Here is an 18,553-nt window from a genome sequence, read left to right as displayed (position 1 = left end):
CTAGTGATGTTTTCACTAGTGTGTTTCATCAAAATTGTACCAATAGTTGTTTTCTTTACCCTAGAATGGGCCGTTTATATTTAAATACTTTATATTTACACAGTAGCCCAGACTGGACAAACTAAACACCTTTTGAGTTTTTAGGACAACTGAAGCCACCACAGGTTCTCTTTCCTGTTTGAGGTGAGGGGGGTTCAGCTGCAACATGCATCTTCACCACTAGATGTCACTAAATTCTACACATGGAACCTTTAAGGACACTGTAAGTTTGGGGCTTATTATGAAATGTTACCCAGTCGTTCTCTGTTTTTCTTGTCCCTCAGACCCACTCAGCTAAACTGAAATGAATGGATTTCTCCTATTTTGTCTTCATCTAATTTAAATCTCTAAACCTTCTGGATGATATTCACAAACTGTGGCTGAGCTCAGATTCAGGTGAGGATGGAGGATGTGAGGGATCGAGGAGGTGACGTCACCACTTCTGCAGCCTCCGCTTCTGTCAAGCCGAACAACATAACGACCGGACGTTGGCTTTCAAAGCAAAATCCCTAAAAAGGAAACAAGTGGAAACTCTTCTTGGGAATAATTCATAATCCTGCATATAGAGGAAGAAAAAGTCGAGATAAACAACGGTAGCATCTTCATATCGCCATACAACAAATGTCACGGTGCTAATCATGCGCTAAATGTAGCGTTACACGTTTGAGTGTTTTACTCTGAAAGGGGTTTTCCGGTGTGATCGTCCCTGACTTGACGGTGCCAGTGGAAGTGAGTGAACCAAGTTGCGGGTCGCTGGTGCCAACGCCCGGCGAAACAGAGCTAACACCGGCGAGAGGAGACAGGGAGAGACGCAGGTAGGCACCGCAGACGTTTCCCCACCTCCGCGTGTTCGGTCAGTCGGCAAACATCCGCTCCGACCCCGGGTTCTTCATCTTGTTAGCGGGAACCCATTCGTTTTTTTACCAGCCAGCGTTAGCCATACCCGTTTTGCTAACTCGCTGACTAGCTAGCGGTGCCCGGCGATTACTGCGTTAGCTTAGCATGCTAAGCGAAACACAAACATCCTCTCGTTTATTTATCAGCATTGTGTGTTTGTTTAAGTAGATATTGTCGTTATATTATATGTCCGCCATTGCCAGGTTTTCACACGCTAAAGTTAGCAGTGTTACATCAAGTCACCAGGCGCCAGCGAGTGAGAACCGTTAGCCAGCGCTAGCGTCCAGACAGTGTTGGTAATGGGGTGTGACACTTTATTAGTTAATGCCAGGAAAACGCGTCCCCCCTCATCCGGTCACATCGCCTAATCAACGCCTCCATTGACTCATGATGACCTGGACTGGTTTCAGGGACGATGCATTTATCTTTATTATACATTTTTAATGGTTGTTGTTATTCCTCCTCCTCCTCCTCCTTCTCCTCTGCAGCTAACGAGTTCGCTAGCTGATCCAGAAAAAGCACAGAGATGCAGACTATCAAGTGTGTGGTGGTGGGTGATGGAGCAGTGGGTAAAACCTGCCTGCTGATTTCATACACCACCAACAAATTCCCCTCGGAGTATGTCCCCACAGTAAGTACGTGTGTGTGTGGGGGTGTTTTCACAATCTGGTCTGTGCTGGCAGTAATAATCCTGAAAGCTGTTTGTTTTCGTTTTCATCGTAGGTGTTCGACAACTATGCTGTAACTGTGATGATCGGGGGAGAACCATACACCCTCGGTTTATTTGATACAGCAGGTAAGTTTGTTTATTCCCCCTTTAATTGAGTTCAAATCCATTTTGAGTCTTGTCCTGTGGTGAATGAACTTGTTGTGTTGTTGTCTCTCCACAGGTCAGGAGGATTATGACAGGTTACGACCACTAAGTTACCCACAGACAGATGTCTTCTTAGTCTGCTTCTCAGTCGTATCCCCTTCCTCGTTTGAGAATGTTAAAGAAAAGGTGAGTGCAAGTTGTGTATTTGATGTCGGTGCAGCCGCTAACCTGCAAATCGACCCTTTTCTCTCCTTCCTTCCATCTTCATGGCACAATCCATACCATAGTGCTCCGCTCTGTGATTAAGTGACTGGAGAATTACTGTATGAAGCTGTGTTTACCTTAAATGTTTTGTCAAGTTACTGGTGTAAGGTTTAAAAAGGTTGTAAATGTTCCTATATCGATCTTTATAACTGTTTGTTTGACACAAACTTGACAGCAAAGGACCAAAATTGAAATAGATCGATATTAAAAAAACTTTTCTATCCCTTGAGGGGAAGTAAGTGTGGTCCCCCGTGTCAAATAACAACACACACACTTCAGTTAGGCCCCAGCAGGCAACACTTGACAAGATACAAGACAGACTGCCATAATAGAAGTAACACTAACACAGTGATTTATACTGTAAGAGGACATAAATGCTCAGAAGCCCACCCAGACACAAAATCAAAAAAACAATGTTCAGGGGTCGGTATCTCGCTGCAAGTCATGTCTTCAATTTCCTAACTAGCAGGGGATCTGACCATGTACAGGAGACCAGTATAGGTATAATATAAAGCATTGTCAGAATTCAAATACATGATATCAGAAGGTCGGTTTCCTGTGTTCTCCAGTCCGCCTGTCAAAGTGTCCTTGGGCGAGACACTGAACCCCAAATTGCCCCTGAGGGCTGTGCCAGCACTGTGTGAAAGGAATGTGTGATAGAGAAGCGCTATATATAGAAGCGCTGTATGAATGGGTGAATGTGACTCACTCTGAGTGATAGTTAAAACTAGAAAAGCCTTTTATAAATGCAGCCCATTCATCTACTCTAATGCCACAACGTTTGAGTTAGTGATGTAACCGGGTCACTACCGTCTTTCTTGTTGTCATGATTGGGGGCACGCTGATAAATACATGAAGTGAGTAAAGTTGATCAAATAAAAAAACAGGTTTAATAAAATTTGCCTATTTTCTATATCCAAAAACCCATAAACCCCTCTCTCACTTTTCATGCATAACATCCAACATCCAGAGTAACTTTTTGTTTTTTCTCCAGTGGGTTCCTGAAATCACTCACCACTGTCCCAAGACCCCTTTCCTGTTGGTAGGCACTCAGATCGACCTGCGCGACGACCCCTCCACAGTGGAGAAGTTAGCCAAGAACAAACAGAAGCCAATCACCCCCGAGACAGCAGAAAAGCTGGCCCGTGACCTTAAGGCAGTCAAATATGTTGAGTGCTCGGCCCTAACACAGGTAAGACCCCCCGTTAAAGCAACAGTAAAAAAGCTGGTCTGGCAAGCATGTGTCTTGATTTCCTAACAAGGGTGGAAATGCTTTGTCTTTTCTCTTGCTAACAACCTTTAGCTTCAAACTCCGTCTAACTCTCTGTTGTGTGCCTGTCTTTCTCCCTTCTCTTCCTCTCTCCGTAGCGGGGACTGAAGAACGTATTTGATGAGGCTATCCTTGCCGCTTTAGAGCCCCCTGAAACTCAGAGAAAGAGAAAATGCTGTTTGTTCTGATGTCTTCTTGCATCTTGCTTCTTGCCTCTCGATCGTCTGCTGCTTACTCATTGTAAAGATATGTCTGTCACTGAAATTACCACACTGCTCTTTTAAACTTACAAACTCTGTGCCCGTTAACTTAACTCCTTCTGATCATGTGTGCTTTTTCTTTTTTCCGACTTGACCTAATCCCAATAATCAATGCTGCCTAATATGTCAAAAGTGCCAATCTTGAGTTCTTTCTGTTTTCAGTCTGTGTAACTGGACATGACTGAGTTTTGGTTTTGGTATCGAGCTCTTCAGCATCAGTTGTACCCTAAAAAGTATTTAAGCTAAATTCTGTCTTAAGACAGTATTAACCTTTTTTTTTTTTTCTACTGCAGCATAAAAAAAAATTCCCATGGGCTTTTGTCTTTACACAGACAACTTGATCATGAGGAGAGTCTTGTTAATGTTATTTGAATAAAGGAACATTTTGATCGTCCTGCTCCATTTCTCCTCAGCTTTCTTTTTGCAATGAGTTCCTTGAAGATGTTGATTTGTATTTGGAGCACGGCTCTGTTTTGAATATGAATATCTTGTTTCCACAGAAAGGGTTAAAGAATGTGTTTGATGAGGCAATACTGGCGGCCCTGGAGCCCCCCGAACCTAAGAAAAGACATAAATGTGTTCTGCTCTAAGTTTCATCGCAGCCGGCTCCACACCACTTTCCGTATCTAGGTTAACAGTCCTGAAGAGGTTTTCCTGCACAAGCACATTCCAAGATGAGTTGAGAGATCATGAAATATTTGTCTTCTGACTGATTTAGCCTACAAACATAGTCAATGTGCTGAACATGATTTTAAGATTGATGCTTTTGGTGATGATTTGAACCCACGGAAGTGGTCTTGCATAATGTGAACACTGAATACGTGAAGTATATCAGCAAACTGTAGGTAACAGTTCAATAATAGATCACTTTGACCAGTTGATTTTGACATGAGTGGAAGAACTGACTATGTAATGGTGGTGTTGTAGTGGATCTAACTGTTGTATCAAGTGGCCTATGAAACACAAATATAAGCTTATAATGATGGGTTAGTGAGAAGCTCAAGTTCTGTATTAGTGCAACTTACATCCGAAACTTTTCTTTCCTAAAGTGAATCATTTGCACTGCATCTTCAATCCTGGTATATGCGACTGCAGTTTTCTTTCATCACTGATGGGGTATGTAGCATTATAGATTCACCTACAGCCATGGAACTCAAATATTTTGTTTTTCAGGTTTTTTTTTTAAGAACTGACACAATTTCAAAGAGTTAGCAGGAGTCGCTGTGTTTCACACAATGTCTGTAAACACAGGCTCCTGGAAGATCTATGAACCAGCTGACGTAATCTGACATTTCTAGGGTATTTGCTCCCAGGAGTTCTAGTTCGCCCAAAGAAAACCAGATCAAATCGACTCCTGACGGAGCAGAGATCCACAGAGGCTGAGAAACAAGTAATCATTGAGCCGGAGTCTCAAACGATGGGAACATTCCAATCAGAAATCATCTATCACAAACAGTCACCATCAATTTAAGTAACTACTTGAGCACAAGTTTTGTAAGGTATGCGAGAACGTGATGTTTATGCCCTTATATAACAAAACTTTGAGCGTTACAGCTCATAACCAGAGGCTAATTTATTTTGTGAAGGGAACAAACTCGCTGCTACGCTGCAACGGCATCATTAAGATGGCAACAACACATTGTGACACGTCTTATAAAATGCTACACATAGTTTGACATCCTGTGAAGATGACTGAACTAATACTATTTGCATTTCTTTTACTTCACCCTTGCCCTAGATGTTGGGCTTTAATTTGATTTGTAAATAGTGAGAATATACTTATTGACTGAATGAAACATGTGCATTGTTGATAACGAGATTTGAAGAAGCTGACGTGACCCTGAAATCCAATGAACCAGGAAAATGACAAGTTTCTTGGACTGTTATGATTTTTATTCAATTTGACATCAAGGTTGTACTGTATCTTATCTTGCCTGTGATAAAACATCACAATAAACCAGTATTATGAATAAACTTAACTTCAAATACTTCTTGTCTGTCGTCAATACATGAAGTTCATGTACTTGCAACAGTTTTGCACAGGTGACGGAGGGACGTGATGTATAAAAGTACAAATTTGATATACATCCAGTTCTGAGCCAAAAAAATATTTTATATTATGAATATTCCAGATCCCAACTGACACGTTACAGATGAGTGCAAAGAATATTTCCATTATGGCTGCTGGGCCAAAAGAAGTGTGACGGTGTTATACCATTACAGACAGAATCACATGAGATCTTCAAACTTTGTCTTCATATAACTACAGATATCATCACAGCACATTTCAATGAGGACGAATGAGAAGCGAACAAACACGAAAGTTAGTTTGGAGAGAGCCTGACCTTTAAAGCTGCTTCACTATCGGCTACATGGCTTCCTGTCCCTAACGAGTTCTAAAACCACATGACACTCAAAAAACCACGGGTTGTTCAGGGGTTATGTTTTCTAGTGAAATGTGGATTGTGAACCTGACCTGTTTTTAGGGATAATAATGGCTCTTCTGCTGAAACAAACAACTTCTAGTTGCTCAGCCTCTACTTCAAAATGGCTTAACTACTTGAGATATATTGTTAAATCACTTTTTTATATTTTTAACCGCATATACTGTATGTTTTCTTAAGGTGCAGCAGGAGGAGGTTTTGTTATTGCTTCTTAACCGTACATATTAAAATCCTTTAATATGTAAAAGGACCACAGATTGTATAAGGCAGAATATATGAATGTGCAATTTCAGGCAATAGATTAAATCCATAAGAGCTACTAGTCCACTGCTGGACTTATCTCCACACAGCTGTTGGTAACACGGATTCCATACCACCCTGCCCAGAACTGTGTGTCCTTGCCACCATGGGTGAAACGGATGTATCTCACACCAGGTCCATAGCTCTGGAAAACATGGGTCATCTGAAAAACAAACAATCAGTGAGTCTAGATTTGTCCCCGAGCTTCGAAACCTCATCTGAACCTAATTGGACCAATTAAAGCGGTGGACGTACCCGGCACCATTTCTGTTCGTTCCACTGCTCAAAGAGAACAGTCTCCGGAGCAAAAGTGTGGATCGGCTGCTTCTTTTGATTCAGCAACTCGACACAGATGTCGTACTCACTGCCACAGTCCCATCGTGGTACATACCTGAGGAAATATAGAAGCACCAGCGTGAGCACACACTGCAGATCATAAGTCAACAATTAGCTTTAACTATGGGTCCGGTTTTTTTCAGTACTGTTGACTGGGACACACACTCCTACGTTTTCATTATGCTGTTTGTCTTTATTCCATCCATCCACCATCTATACTGGAGCCAGTCCTAGCAGGTATTGGGTGAGGTACAAACAACTCTTTTGCATCCAAACAGGCTAAATTATAATATTTACCTGAGTTCTTTATCTTGAGTTTCATAAACCACTGCAGTAAATGGTTATTTAATTTAACAGATTTAATTTAACCATAGTCAAAGTTAAATGTGGAACTAGTTTAATACAGATAAACATTTTTTGGAACCACTCTGAAAGTCAGGACTTCAATTGTTTGAATAAAGGTAGCACTCGTGTGTAATGACTCGACGTCGCCGACATACTAATGAATATAGACAAGCTGTGTAGATAATATCATTTATAATAACAGAAAGAATTGGATTATGTTTGAGAGTGACTCAATTTGCCATTGATTCAACAATTACATAGATGTGTGGTGTTCTCACCAGTCAGATATTCTGATGTCTGGCTGGAAGTGATCCATAAATGATGAGTTGTAGCCTTCCCTCTCCAGATCAATCAGCTGGGCCTTCTTGCACATTCTGCAGAGAGCAGAGGTTGTTTCAAGTCACCACATTTTTCTGCATCTCCCCTGGAGCCTCTCGCCTGGTGTGAATACTCACCCGTAAGAAGTCACAAAGTTTTTCTGGACTGTGTCATCAGGATGTCGCACCATGACTCCCTCTATTTTCCACTTATCGCCACCATTCTCCACTATCTGCCAACCCTGCATTTTATCTGAAAACACAAAGAATAGGATTGTGAGAGGTTGTATTTCGAAAGGGCTGATTTGTTGTTTAGCAGAACTATCAAGGATCTAGCTCAACGTAACAAAGTGTTGGAAGTTATTTTTTGTGTCTTCTTACGTTCCCCTGTTGGATTCTTGAGGAGATTCCTCCTCTTCTTGCACAAGAAGTAAATCAATCTCCAGCCCTTGGTTATTTTGGAAGGATCACTGGGGCGGTATCCTTCTCTCCTACATCTCTCTCTCCACAAGGATTCACTGTCGGCCACTTCTTTCCACTGATGGCACACCAGCCGACAAATACACACCACGTCCTTGTGAGGGAGATTCAGTAAGATCTCCTCCAGGATCTCCAGAGGAACAGCGGACAGCTGCTAGGGAACAAATAGGACACATGAGGCTTATCTGTAGACTAATGCAATCCAGACTTTTTAAAGGGTCTTGTCTCAATAATAAACCTTTGGACTCTGTATTTACCCTTTGACTCTTAGAGCTCATGTTATTGTCTTTTGTTGATTATTGTTTTTTTTTTGCTTTTGCAAAATTTGGAATTCTTCTTCTGATTATCTCTGTCTGTACAATTGTTGCAATGTTTTTCTCGTAGGATAAATACAATAATTAAACATTAAACCCCAAATGCAACTTATGCATAGTTACAGAATAACTAACATATTATTAGAAATTAATTCAAAGTATCAGTGTTGCAGGATTTTAATTATCGGAACCTCTCACGAGTAGTTTTTGATCTGTTCTTCTTAAAATCTGTCAAAACTATATACTATGATTTTTGGTACATTTTAGGACATTAATATTTAAACACATTTAAAACCGTCAGATATCAAAGTGTCTCTGAAATGAAAGTGAAACCCTCCGGCTGCTGCAGTCACATGGAGGAGACTCACTCACGTCTTCATTAGAAGAGGAACCGGACTGTGTCTCCGTCTTCAGCCGACGAGGGGCGGACTCGAAGCTCTGACCTGAACCCATGTCGGCCGCTGTCCTCTTCCTCCTCCTCCTCCCTCTCCCTATGCCGGGGACAGACGTCTTTGTAAACAGTCTATGGGACAGAAGCGTCCCCCTCGCTCAGACTCCAACTATCAAATACGTCGAACCCCTTTCGGTTTCTCAGCTGCGACGGCTCGAGCAGCCGCAGAGATATGAACACGTATCTTCGGTTATTTATGTCCGACAACACAACGCGGAAGTGCAGCTCCGAGGCGGAGACGTGGCGCTAGAAGCGGCTACAACGCGACATGTACCGAGCTCTAACCGCTTGGTTCGGTTCCACCGGCACCGACAGACCCCCTCGTGTTCAGTGGGGAAACAAACCGCGGGTGACGGGAGGTTTCCCACAGAAAGACTCCATGTTGTCACTTCACCACTTCTTCCGTTTTGCACCTCGGGACAGCCCCAGAGGAGCGGGGGCAGAAGCGCGGGCGGAGCTAGACGCTCAGCTGACGCAGTAAACACACGACGGTCAATGCAAGCTGTAAAGTAATGTGATTACAACTGCTACTTTAGCTCAACAATCAATTATTATATAATATAATTTTACTTAATATAATTATTATAAAATATATCACATAATGGAATGTAATATAACTTAATATATCATATATTTACTATATAACAATGTATTATAATATAACTTAATATATCATATATTTATTATATAACAATGTATTATAATATAACTTAATATAATTATTATACTATATATATAATATAAATATAATAAATACAATATAACAAAGCAATGTAAAATACCATAATGAAATGTAATATAACTTAATATAATTATTATACTATATATAATAAATATAATATAATATGACACAATGCAATGTAAAATAACATAATGCAATGTTATATAACTTGATATAACATAATGCAATATAACTTAATATAATATGATATAACTTAATATTATATAATCAAGAAAAACAAAGAAGACTAAAAGGTATTTAAGCTAAATAATTCTGACTTGACTAATGATTAGACAGAAGCTGAAATTGATTCACCTGTAAATAATGCACCTCTAAAAAAAATATAATCTGACTAATTAACATCAAGGAGCACAGAGGATAATAAACCTGATAAAAGCAGTTTGACCTGATAAAGGAATCCTCAGTGTCTTCACATGATGGATTTCCAGGAAGTTGTTTGTGTCTGTGCTTTTACATGATCCACTAATGATTCTTCAAAAAAAAAAAAGCAGTGTTTCATTTTTCCCTGGAAGTAAAACAATCTTTGGTCTTGTCGTGCTTCAAGTTAATCAGCTTATTTCTAATTATAGCGCATTTACAAGCAAGGGAAGAAAGAGGAGATTCATGAAAGCCTCACCCTGATATTAAAGAAATAAAAAAAAAAACAGGTGTCGAAAGGGAGAAGACACACAGACTTCACTGAAGTTAACTGTCATGTAAAATGCATGTTTCTATATTTTTCCTTTGTCCAGCACATTTATATAATTGTCCAAATTCACACATTTCAGTTGTTTCCCTTTTCAGAAGAAAAATACTTAAATTTAACCAAAACAAGTGATCAAAGATATTTCCTCTTACACACTTTACCAAAAAAAAAAAACATACCAAATTGATAAACAACATTAGAGAGACTTCTTTTTTAATAATATGGCAAATACACAGAGGTGCATTCATGTCTTCAATCACATAGGCACTGCAGTCTATGTACAATACAGTACATAGAAGTCGATCATAAATTACAAGCGATACCAAAAATAAATGGATACCAGGGAGGCTCTGAGCCCTGAGAAGTAGGATGGTAGCCATTGATTTTGGAGTCACATTAGAATTTCAAGCAGGCCACAACCCTGTCTGTGGATACTGACTTATGATCAGCCCAGTCTGTGACGCTCATACGCCGCTCTGCTTATTTAAATGAATATAAAGACAAAAAAGGTAAATGAACAATTTCTGAGTAACGGCGACTTTAACCAATGTCGCATCTAAAACACGTTTATCTATCTTCCTTATCCACAGCCGAGAGTTGAGTCATTTTGGTCAGCAGAGGAGCTCCTCCTATGTGTCGGCGTCGATCCTGTGAGCTGTGAAGGGGGGGAAACAACAAGTAGAGGAAACATATTATGCTGGTGGCAGAAAGTAAATCTCAGTGGATTTTAGGAGAAAGCAGAGATAAAATGTTCTGGGATGTGTTGCATCAAATACGTCTACAAAGACTCAGAGCTGAAGGAAAATCCCCCTGCTGCCAGAAACATCTAGAACACGGGCCGGGGAGAAAGTTCAAAATAACATATACGATCTATGAAATCCTTAACCTGCCCTGAAACGCACCAAATATCACAGCAGATAGGAGCAAGAAGACAACACATCCCCACACAAGGCAGCCACTGTGCTGTACAGTAGATAAAGGGACTCACATTGCTTTGGTATCCTGAGTGGCTCCGAGTCTCCTGACAGGACTTGATGCATGACTCCACGGAACTGATACAGCACCTTTAGGCTCTTCTCCTCCCCCACACAGGGGTCGTAGAAGCCAGGGAGTCCAGACTGGAGAAAAAAACATCACATCACTAAATCACCGTACAGCAAGTTGAGGACATAAATCTGTTACACATCATACTGACAAATCTGCTTCGGTTTTGGAAAATCTTGCCCTGGATCAATGTTCTCACCTTTGTGGCCTCAGTGAGGATGAGTTTGGAGTCCTTCACCAGACACTGCAGGGGCACGGTCACGTCAATGACCTTTGCCCTCTCGTGTCTTCTACTGTTGTCTGTAACAAACTTGCCGTACCAGGCGTTGAGGATGATGAGACCTGATTGAGGAGGAAGCATAGAGAATTTTTGACCATCCTCACACCACTATATATTATTGTATATAACATTATATCTGTACAGGCGAAAAGTGCCTGTCTAAATTCCACAGATACTCCCTTCTCTCTCTAAGCAGTACCCAAGGTCAGGTTATAGATAGAGGACCGACCAACAGTACATCGTAGTGTCTACGCTCAGCGACTTTCATATCTAACTCAGATGCACCAGACAGAGAGAAACTCCAACTCTCACCAACTTCAACTCTTTTGTGTATTTCACCAGTGGTAAGACGTAAGGACTCAATGTGATTTAGGATGCGAACACCTACATGTAACATAGAGTGACAGCAATTCTAGCGTTTCATGGATGTGCTGTTAGAATGGGTGACGCAAGTAGAGGGAGTTATACTGGGATGCTGTGGGAGACATCTTCAGACTTGGGGGGGGTGACAATTGCTTATGTTACTCTGTTGGCATTTGTATATTGCTCCACCTTCTGGTCTCCTTGATGCATCAAGTCTACATTAAAACCTTCTGCATAAGACACCAGCTGCTGCCTGAGTTCTCCTTTCACCAGCTTCCAGGAAACTTCCATAACATAGAGGATAGTTTTAATCAACTGGGAATTTCATGGATTAACTTCTTTATTTCACTTGGATTCAAAATGCTAATTATTCACGAACAGATAAAACAGAGCCTGGTTTTTGGATGAACTGTTATCAAGTCCCCACATTGATCAGAGAACAGTTTTAATCAGGTGTCGCCACAGTTTATAACAGAACCAGTGTAATTTGAGACCTATTAGTTAAAAGCCTTTGTAAGTTCATAAAACTAAAATTTAGAACAATTAATTTTAATTGCAAGCTGCATTAACGATAACATAACCATTTCACATCTGTACTTCTATCTTAGTGAGGACACTAACATTTACTAGCCCTGTACCCTAACCATCAAAACTAAATGCCGTACCCTAATCCTGATTCTAACCTAATTCTAAGCCTTAAACCAAGTCTTAACCCTCAAACAATTGAGGACCGGCCAAAATGTCCTCACTCCTTAAGGTCTATGCTCAAAATGGTCCTCACAAATATAGAAGTACAAGTACACACACACACAGCTATTAATTGTTCATTTAAAAGTGTTAAGTCTAGGGGACCTCTGATGACACTAAAATCAAAGCAACCTCTACTGTCACAGGTGTCATACGCCAAATTATCCCTTGCCAAACTCCCCTAGGTGAAAATTATACTGTCTGCTGAGAGGCAACTAAAACGCCCCGGTAACCACCCGTCGAAAAGTGGAAACTGGAGGATCATTAAAAAAAAATCCACCGAGATCTATTATTCTATCAACTGTTTTAATCCTGATTAAAAATCTGCCCATATCTCCACAAAAATCCACCTGAATATTATCAGTGTCCACAAAGCACGTCTGCTATGGACAGTGCATTGAAATCCGGTCAAACAGGACTCACCGGGGAAATAAAAACAAAAAGGCAACTTCCTCTGCTAGCGATGGGAAAGGAGTCTATTGCCAATTACCTTATTACCCGTGTTTAAAAAAAACCTGCATATACCCGTTAATTTTGTTGTAAAAGAGATATAAGAGAATCAAACTGTTTCATAACCTGATGTAAAACATAAGCTCATCCGTTAAATATGACTGATCTTACCCATTCTGGACTCCTCAGTTTCAATTATCCTGCGCACAGACTCCTGCATGAGCAAGACCTTAGGAGATGAGAAAGGGACAGAGAGGAAGACAAAAACAATCAGATTTCATATGGATCATATGGATCATATGGATTAAACAAATGAAATTCAATGAGACTTTGCATTTTATCTAATTCCATCTCAGCCCCTTCGTTTGAATGTCCTGGGATTTATAATGTTTCTTGAAAGTCAACAGCAAATACCTGCATCTCTTATCTAACACTAAACCACAATCTAGGATTATCACCAGAGCTGCAATTCAGCCTGTAAAACACTCACTGCTGCTTCTGCCTCCTGTTTTTTTCTGGCGATATTAGAGGCCGAGCTCTCCCGGTGCTTCTCCAAGTCTCTGTTGAGTTCGAAGATAAATGGAGATATAAAAATGAACTCGTAAAATCCAGCCATAATAATACATGCGGTGCTACTTCCAATAACATTTCTTGCATGAATCAACCGACTTAAAGTGAAGGTTTCTTACTCCTCCTTCTGGGCCCGCACATAAGGCCGAATAACAAGCCGCTGGATGGCGAGGTAGAAAACCAATGGTCCAACTGTGGCGTAAAATACAGCACTCGGCAGGAGCTGGTCGGTCAGGTGAATCGGGAAGAAGTACGTCTGGCTGGCTCTGTTTAGTCTGCGGGCAGAGAGCTGGTTTCAGTATTTATAATCTTACCGGCTGCTAAAATTGGTCACTCTGTGTAATGTTGGGGATTTTTTGGCTGAAAATAAATGATAATCATCAGGCAAGATCACACATTCACGTAGAGCTATCTGCCTTAAACTGAAAATGCCATCAATTGAAAATACACACTCTCAGATAGACAGTGAACTGTTTGTATCAAAGAGCATTTATCTTGAGATAGCCTGGATATACACATCCTTATAAACATCATATCAGAGCACTACATAGCATCTGAATGGGTCCAATCCTGTGTGTACATCCTCAAAGATGCCTCCCCCCCTCCCCCAACACAGACAACACAACTTGTATCTGAATGGCTTATTATCTTGTGTCTTAAATCTCATGGGCGCCATGGCATCAGCGATATGAGGAAAAAAACCCTCTGGAATCTACACCAAACAGGAAAATGGGAGCAAAGAGCCACACTTACTTGATCTTGAGGGAGACACCTTGAGGCACTCCCACGCTGACGGTGGCCCCCAGGACGCTGTGTCGACTGATCTTCCTCTCAATACCGTACTCTACCACGGTGCCGAAGAAACCTGATCTGCAACACAAAGACGTGGCCGCTGCCTCTTTACCTGCACTCTAGAGTGGAATTGACTTTGAGCCAGTTTTCTCACTGGAACACACAACTCACTATGATAACAGATTCACCAAAACATACATATCATTGTGACCTACATTCAGGTCTTGATATTGCACAATATACAACGACAGCATACTTTACAGAGCCCTTAATCTTCGTCTGATCGTCATCTTGGAACTTGTACTGGTAGCTCATCATCATAAAAGTTTGAGGAATGCCAATCTGCAGAGACAAAAAGTAAATGTTCAGACACGACCCTGACAAGCGTGAGTTGATTTAATGGCGTCTTGGCCACTAAAGTTAAATAGAACTGCTGGCTGCTAACCTGCACTGCGAGGGTGAAATGGCTGCTCTTGGTGTCCCTGACGATGCTGGTGTTCATAGAGGACTGGATCCCCCATCGCCACTGCAGGTAGCCCATAGTGTTCTTATCTAGGTGACGGGCCAGAACCGTGGTGACCCCGGGACGCACGCCTCGAGATGAAAACTGCAGGCCGCACTGAGCCGTCACAAAGCTAAGAGAAAAGAGGACAAATAAAATAATGCTTCATGATGTGGTTAAAAAAAATACACAACTTTTGTCTGGCACTTCAAAAACCTACCATCGAGGCGTCAAGTTTCGGAATATCTTCATCCCTAAGAGAGGTCCGTGGGTGTCTCCAGCACCTAACTCTACCTGCGTCACACAAATGAAAAATTTTTAAATTGTCAGTGCATGTTGTACCACACAGGCAGACAGATGAAGAGGAGGAAACAGGGAGTGTGACACAAAATCTGTCCCAGTTTGCCATCATATGAAATTACAAATGGAGCATGTGTGGTGCCCAGGGAGAATGCAGCGTACCTCTCCCCAGCCCTTAGCCGAGGTGACTCTTCTCAAGGCCAAGTTAATGTTGCCACCTCCATTTCCATTGTGGGTTGACAGGGAGCCGGACAAAACGGCTGTGTCTTTTGTAGTGAGAGGAGCCTGCGGGAGGACATGTAAAACTTTCAGCTTTAACATGAAACACACATGGTTAACATCACTTAAAGACGTGTGAGGATTCTCTCATCACCTCTATGGATTGTGATATGTGCATCTTGTTGATTTCCACGTGTGGGACTCCCCCTCCGGCCTCATCCTCATAGTCCTCCTCATATCTGTCAAAGAGGTCCGTGGCATCGATACCCACACTAATCGTTCCCTGTGAATAATAAGTGCATGAATGAATACCAAGTTAATTAACAATGTACGTAATACGAACAAGATTCTAAATGACTTTTTTTCTGCGTTAGGTTAAGTACGAGGCTTTTTATCTTCCCTGAACATACCTTTGGGTTGGTCCTTTGCTGAAGTCTTCTCTCTTCTCGCTCTATCTGAAGACGCTCATACTCTTCTCGGATCTCTGCAGGGGTTCTTTTCCTCTCCACCACCTGGAGCAAGAAGATATGATTTGAATGCAAAGCGAAAAGGAGGATTGGCTGCTTCAGAGGTTGCAGATAAAAAGTAAGAGTAAGAGTAATTTCACAGGTATTTCATGCTCCAGAATGTTCTCCCTGTGTAAATATATATATAAAGTATAATATTTTGTTCTCTTGAACATTAAGGGCTTTAGATGAAGCAAAACACTGACTATTCCATGCAGGTTTGAGGAAGCGATGTCATGTAGGGACAGGGAATTCGTGAGGTAGGAATACCGGCTTCAAGTTAAGAGACATTTTGAAAAACATAGTGAGCATGTCGTCAACATGGTCCAAAGTCACATGATCAAAACAAACGTTTGAAAACTGAAATTTATAGATTTCCGTCAAGAGCATTCCAATCTACATAGATCTGTCTACATAAAAAAAAAAAAACTAATTTGTCAAAACTGTCAAAAAGCTGCCAAACTTGAAATCTATTCTGAGTTCTGCATTGTGTGTTCATTTTGATGGACATGAGCTTTTTTAAATCGTATGAGGCAAGTCTGTGGTTTTGAAATACAGAACTCTGAGAGTGCACGTCACAGGTGTATCAGTACCCGTATATATATATATATACACAAGATCACTAATGCCACCTCTTTTTTATTCAGAACATTTGTAACATAAGCTATTTGATTGATGATAATTACATCTATGAATGGAGTTCTCTGACTGTTTTGTCTTTGCTGCTGTAATCTCTTTTTGACAAGCGATCTATCACAGGACACATTTGAAAGAGCCTTTAAAATGCAGCGTCTGAACAATACAGCCCCTGAAGTGAGACACAGCTATTACATATTTTGAGCCTAATAAATGTGGACTATCACCACAATAGCCATTGTTTTACTTGCAAGTGGTAGCTTGTTAATTAATTATCAGCAACTACAGTCAGAAATTGACTTACCTCCCATCCTTCAACATCGAGTCCTCGCTTGCCATAGATATCATAGATAGCTCGTGACTGTGGATCACGGAGCACTAGAAACAGAGAAAATCCACCATTAATATCCACAAATAATTTTGTTCAGGTCTCTAAATACTTTAATTAAGATCATATCATAAGCTTCATGTGTTGCTGCATCTGCATGATGTCTCCAAAACGTTGCTCACCTTCATAAGCTTCATGTACGAGGTTAAACAGCTGTTCTGCCTGTCGCTTTAGGTCAGGGTCCCGGTGTTTGTCTGGATGATAGAGCATGCATAATCGCCTGTACGCTACCTTCAGTTCATCCTGTGTTGCCTGAAGCCAAATATTGAAAAAGGTGTGAGAGAGAAACCTTGCAGGAAAACTTCAAAAACACAAACACAGGAGTAAACAAAAACACAGCGTGATGTTGCTACAGGTGAACTCAGGCACTCGGCTACTAGCAACTTAATTTACAGATCACGTAACATTTCAATGAAAAAACTCTACCAGCTCTGCTTTAACACCCTGCAGGGTTTTGAGGACTTGTCAAGAACAATCTAGATAGAGTTGCAGATGTTGCTTTGATTTAATAGGTTATAAATTAGTTAGGGTGAAACAGACTACAGTGCAAAAAAGCCCTAATCATATCTTTGTTGACTGGGGCGACATAGTTTGAGTATGTGTTCACATGTATGTAATGAAGTCTTTTACCAAACCCAACAGAATAGATGTTTTTTTTCAAGGCATAGAAACCATAACATATTTTGTGTTTTCCTGCATTAATGAAAAAGTGAGGGTAACCCTGAGTGAGTTACATATCCTGTTGTTTTTTTATTTAGTTTCTTAAGTGTGTAGAAGGAAATACAATCACTGCAAAACATTAACCTAAATCTTCAAGGGCCAATACCAGTGCTTCTTTATATTTCTCAAACTTACTAAGTACTGGTTTAGCAGGATACCTAGATTAGTGCACGTGTCACAATTCACGACAAATGAATGAATTAAAACAAGTGTGTAAAAGTGTGAAGAATGTGAATATGTTGTTTACTTATTTTAAATTGGGTGGATTAAACTTTTTTTCCTAGCATGGTTGAATGAAAGTATGATTTAGCTTCACTTCAGACTTATAATATTTCTCGTATAAACTTGACAAGTTAGTTAAACTTTAGTCAGCGGGCAGCACATCGTGTCATTGATTTGCGTAAAAGTCACAGCACATGGTGACAGCATAATCTGCTTGCACGGTGAAAGCTTTTAGGACAGTAGCAGCACCAGCGTGTCCCGAGTCCGATGGATCACATACAAACTGAAAGTGACAGTCAGTTGATTAGCATTAGCTGCTAACTACAGCCGGACCGAGGTCGCAGCCGATCAGTCAGTTGTCTGGTTGTCTCGCAAAGTACCGACCGAGGAGTCACAGCACACAAGCCAATGTCGAGGGTCACAAGCTAGCCACCTAGCTGCCGTTAAATCAGATCACACGAGCCGCGGATCGGCAGGAGCCGGCGAAAGCTCCCGGAGTCTGAGCCAAATGCTCCCGCACACACATCTGCTCAGATCCCGGCGTCTTACTGTACCTCTCTCCGGACGTTTAGCAAAGAGTAGTAATCATCACTGCCGATCTCATCCTCGTCCAAGGAAGACGCCATGTTTACACCCGGTCATGTCTTCTTCGTGTCATTTACGTCAGCCCAAACACTTGGCCGCACCCTCTATCGCCCCCGTGCGTCGCGGATGAATTACAACACCCAGACTGTGTTTACATTCTTTATTGTGCGTGTGTCTTTTTACCTGAAACTTTTAATGATCAGAACTTTTATTTTCACCGTTAGCGATGTTATAATAAATTGTACATACACACTAATATTGTGTATAAATA

At 41.1% G+C, this 18,553-nt stretch overlaps 3 protein-coding genes across 5 annotated transcripts; 1 reads left to right on the top strand and 2 right to left on the bottom strand.

Annotated features, from left to right (window-relative positions):
• Positions 1-721: 721 nt before the first annotated feature.
• On the top strand, positions 722-5,532 carry LOC118110581 (cell division control protein 42 homolog). Of its 2 annotated transcripts, none has more exons than XM_035158475.2 (6): positions 722-854; positions 1,425-1,567; positions 1,660-1,732; positions 1,827-1,936; positions 3,009-3,206; positions 4,045-5,532. In XM_035158475.2, exons 2-6 carry the CDS (start codon positions 1,463-1,465, stop codon positions 4,132-4,134), a joined length of 576 nt encoding a protein of 191 aa, XP_035014366.1. In that variant the 5' UTR covers positions 722-854; positions 1,425-1,462; the 3' UTR covers positions 4,135-5,532. The 2 variants fall into 2 exon arrangements, with proteins under 2 accessions (XP_035014366.1, XP_035014365.1); XM_035158474.2 differs by having other exon boundaries at positions 3,383-5,532.
• On the bottom strand, positions 5,416-8,993 carry LOC118110579 (F-box only protein 6). 2 transcript variants are annotated; one of them, XM_035158470.2, is made up of 6 exons: positions 8,453-8,993; positions 7,668-7,920; positions 7,425-7,539; positions 7,248-7,343; positions 6,544-6,679; positions 5,416-6,451 (listed from the first exon to the last, which is right to left on the bottom strand). In XM_035158470.2, the coding sequence occupies exons 1-6, from the start codon at positions 8,531-8,533 to the stop codon at positions 6,308-6,310; spliced, it is 825 nt and encodes a 274-aa protein (XP_035014361.1). In that variant the 5' UTR covers positions 8,534-8,993; the 3' UTR covers positions 5,416-6,307. The 2 variants fall into 2 exon arrangements, with proteins under 2 accessions (XP_035014361.1, XP_035014362.1); XM_035158471.2 differs by having other exon boundaries at positions 7,668-7,917; positions 8,453-8,992.
• A 1,154-nt stretch (positions 8,994-10,147) lies between these two features.
• Positions 10,148-18,397, bottom strand: dnajc11a (DnaJ (Hsp40) homolog, subfamily C, member 11a). The gene is made up of 16 exons (XM_035158467.2): positions 18,252-18,397; positions 16,878-17,007; positions 16,672-16,745; positions 15,636-15,737; positions 15,380-15,508; positions 15,169-15,291; positions 14,927-15,000; positions 14,650-14,839; positions 14,461-14,546; positions 14,166-14,282; positions 13,532-13,687; positions 13,333-13,402; positions 13,014-13,071; positions 11,202-11,344; positions 10,947-11,076; positions 10,148-10,613 (listed from the first exon to the last, which is right to left on the bottom strand). Exons 1-16 carry the CDS (start codon positions 18,321-18,323, stop codon positions 10,588-10,590), a joined length of 1,680 nt encoding a protein of 559 aa, XP_035014358.1. The 5' UTR covers positions 18,324-18,397; the 3' UTR covers positions 10,148-10,587.
• Between the last annotated feature and the right edge of the window lie 156 nt (positions 18,398-18,553).

The sequence above is a fragment of the Hippoglossus stenolepis genome, chromosome 6 (assembly GCF_022539355.2).
Source record: "Hippoglossus stenolepis isolate QCI-W04-F060 chromosome 6, HSTE1.2, whole genome shotgun sequence".
Taxonomy (NCBI): domain Eukaryota; kingdom Metazoa; phylum Chordata; class Actinopteri; order Pleuronectiformes; family Pleuronectidae; genus Hippoglossus; species Hippoglossus stenolepis.
This window is presented reverse-complemented; position numbering and strand designations above follow the sequence as displayed.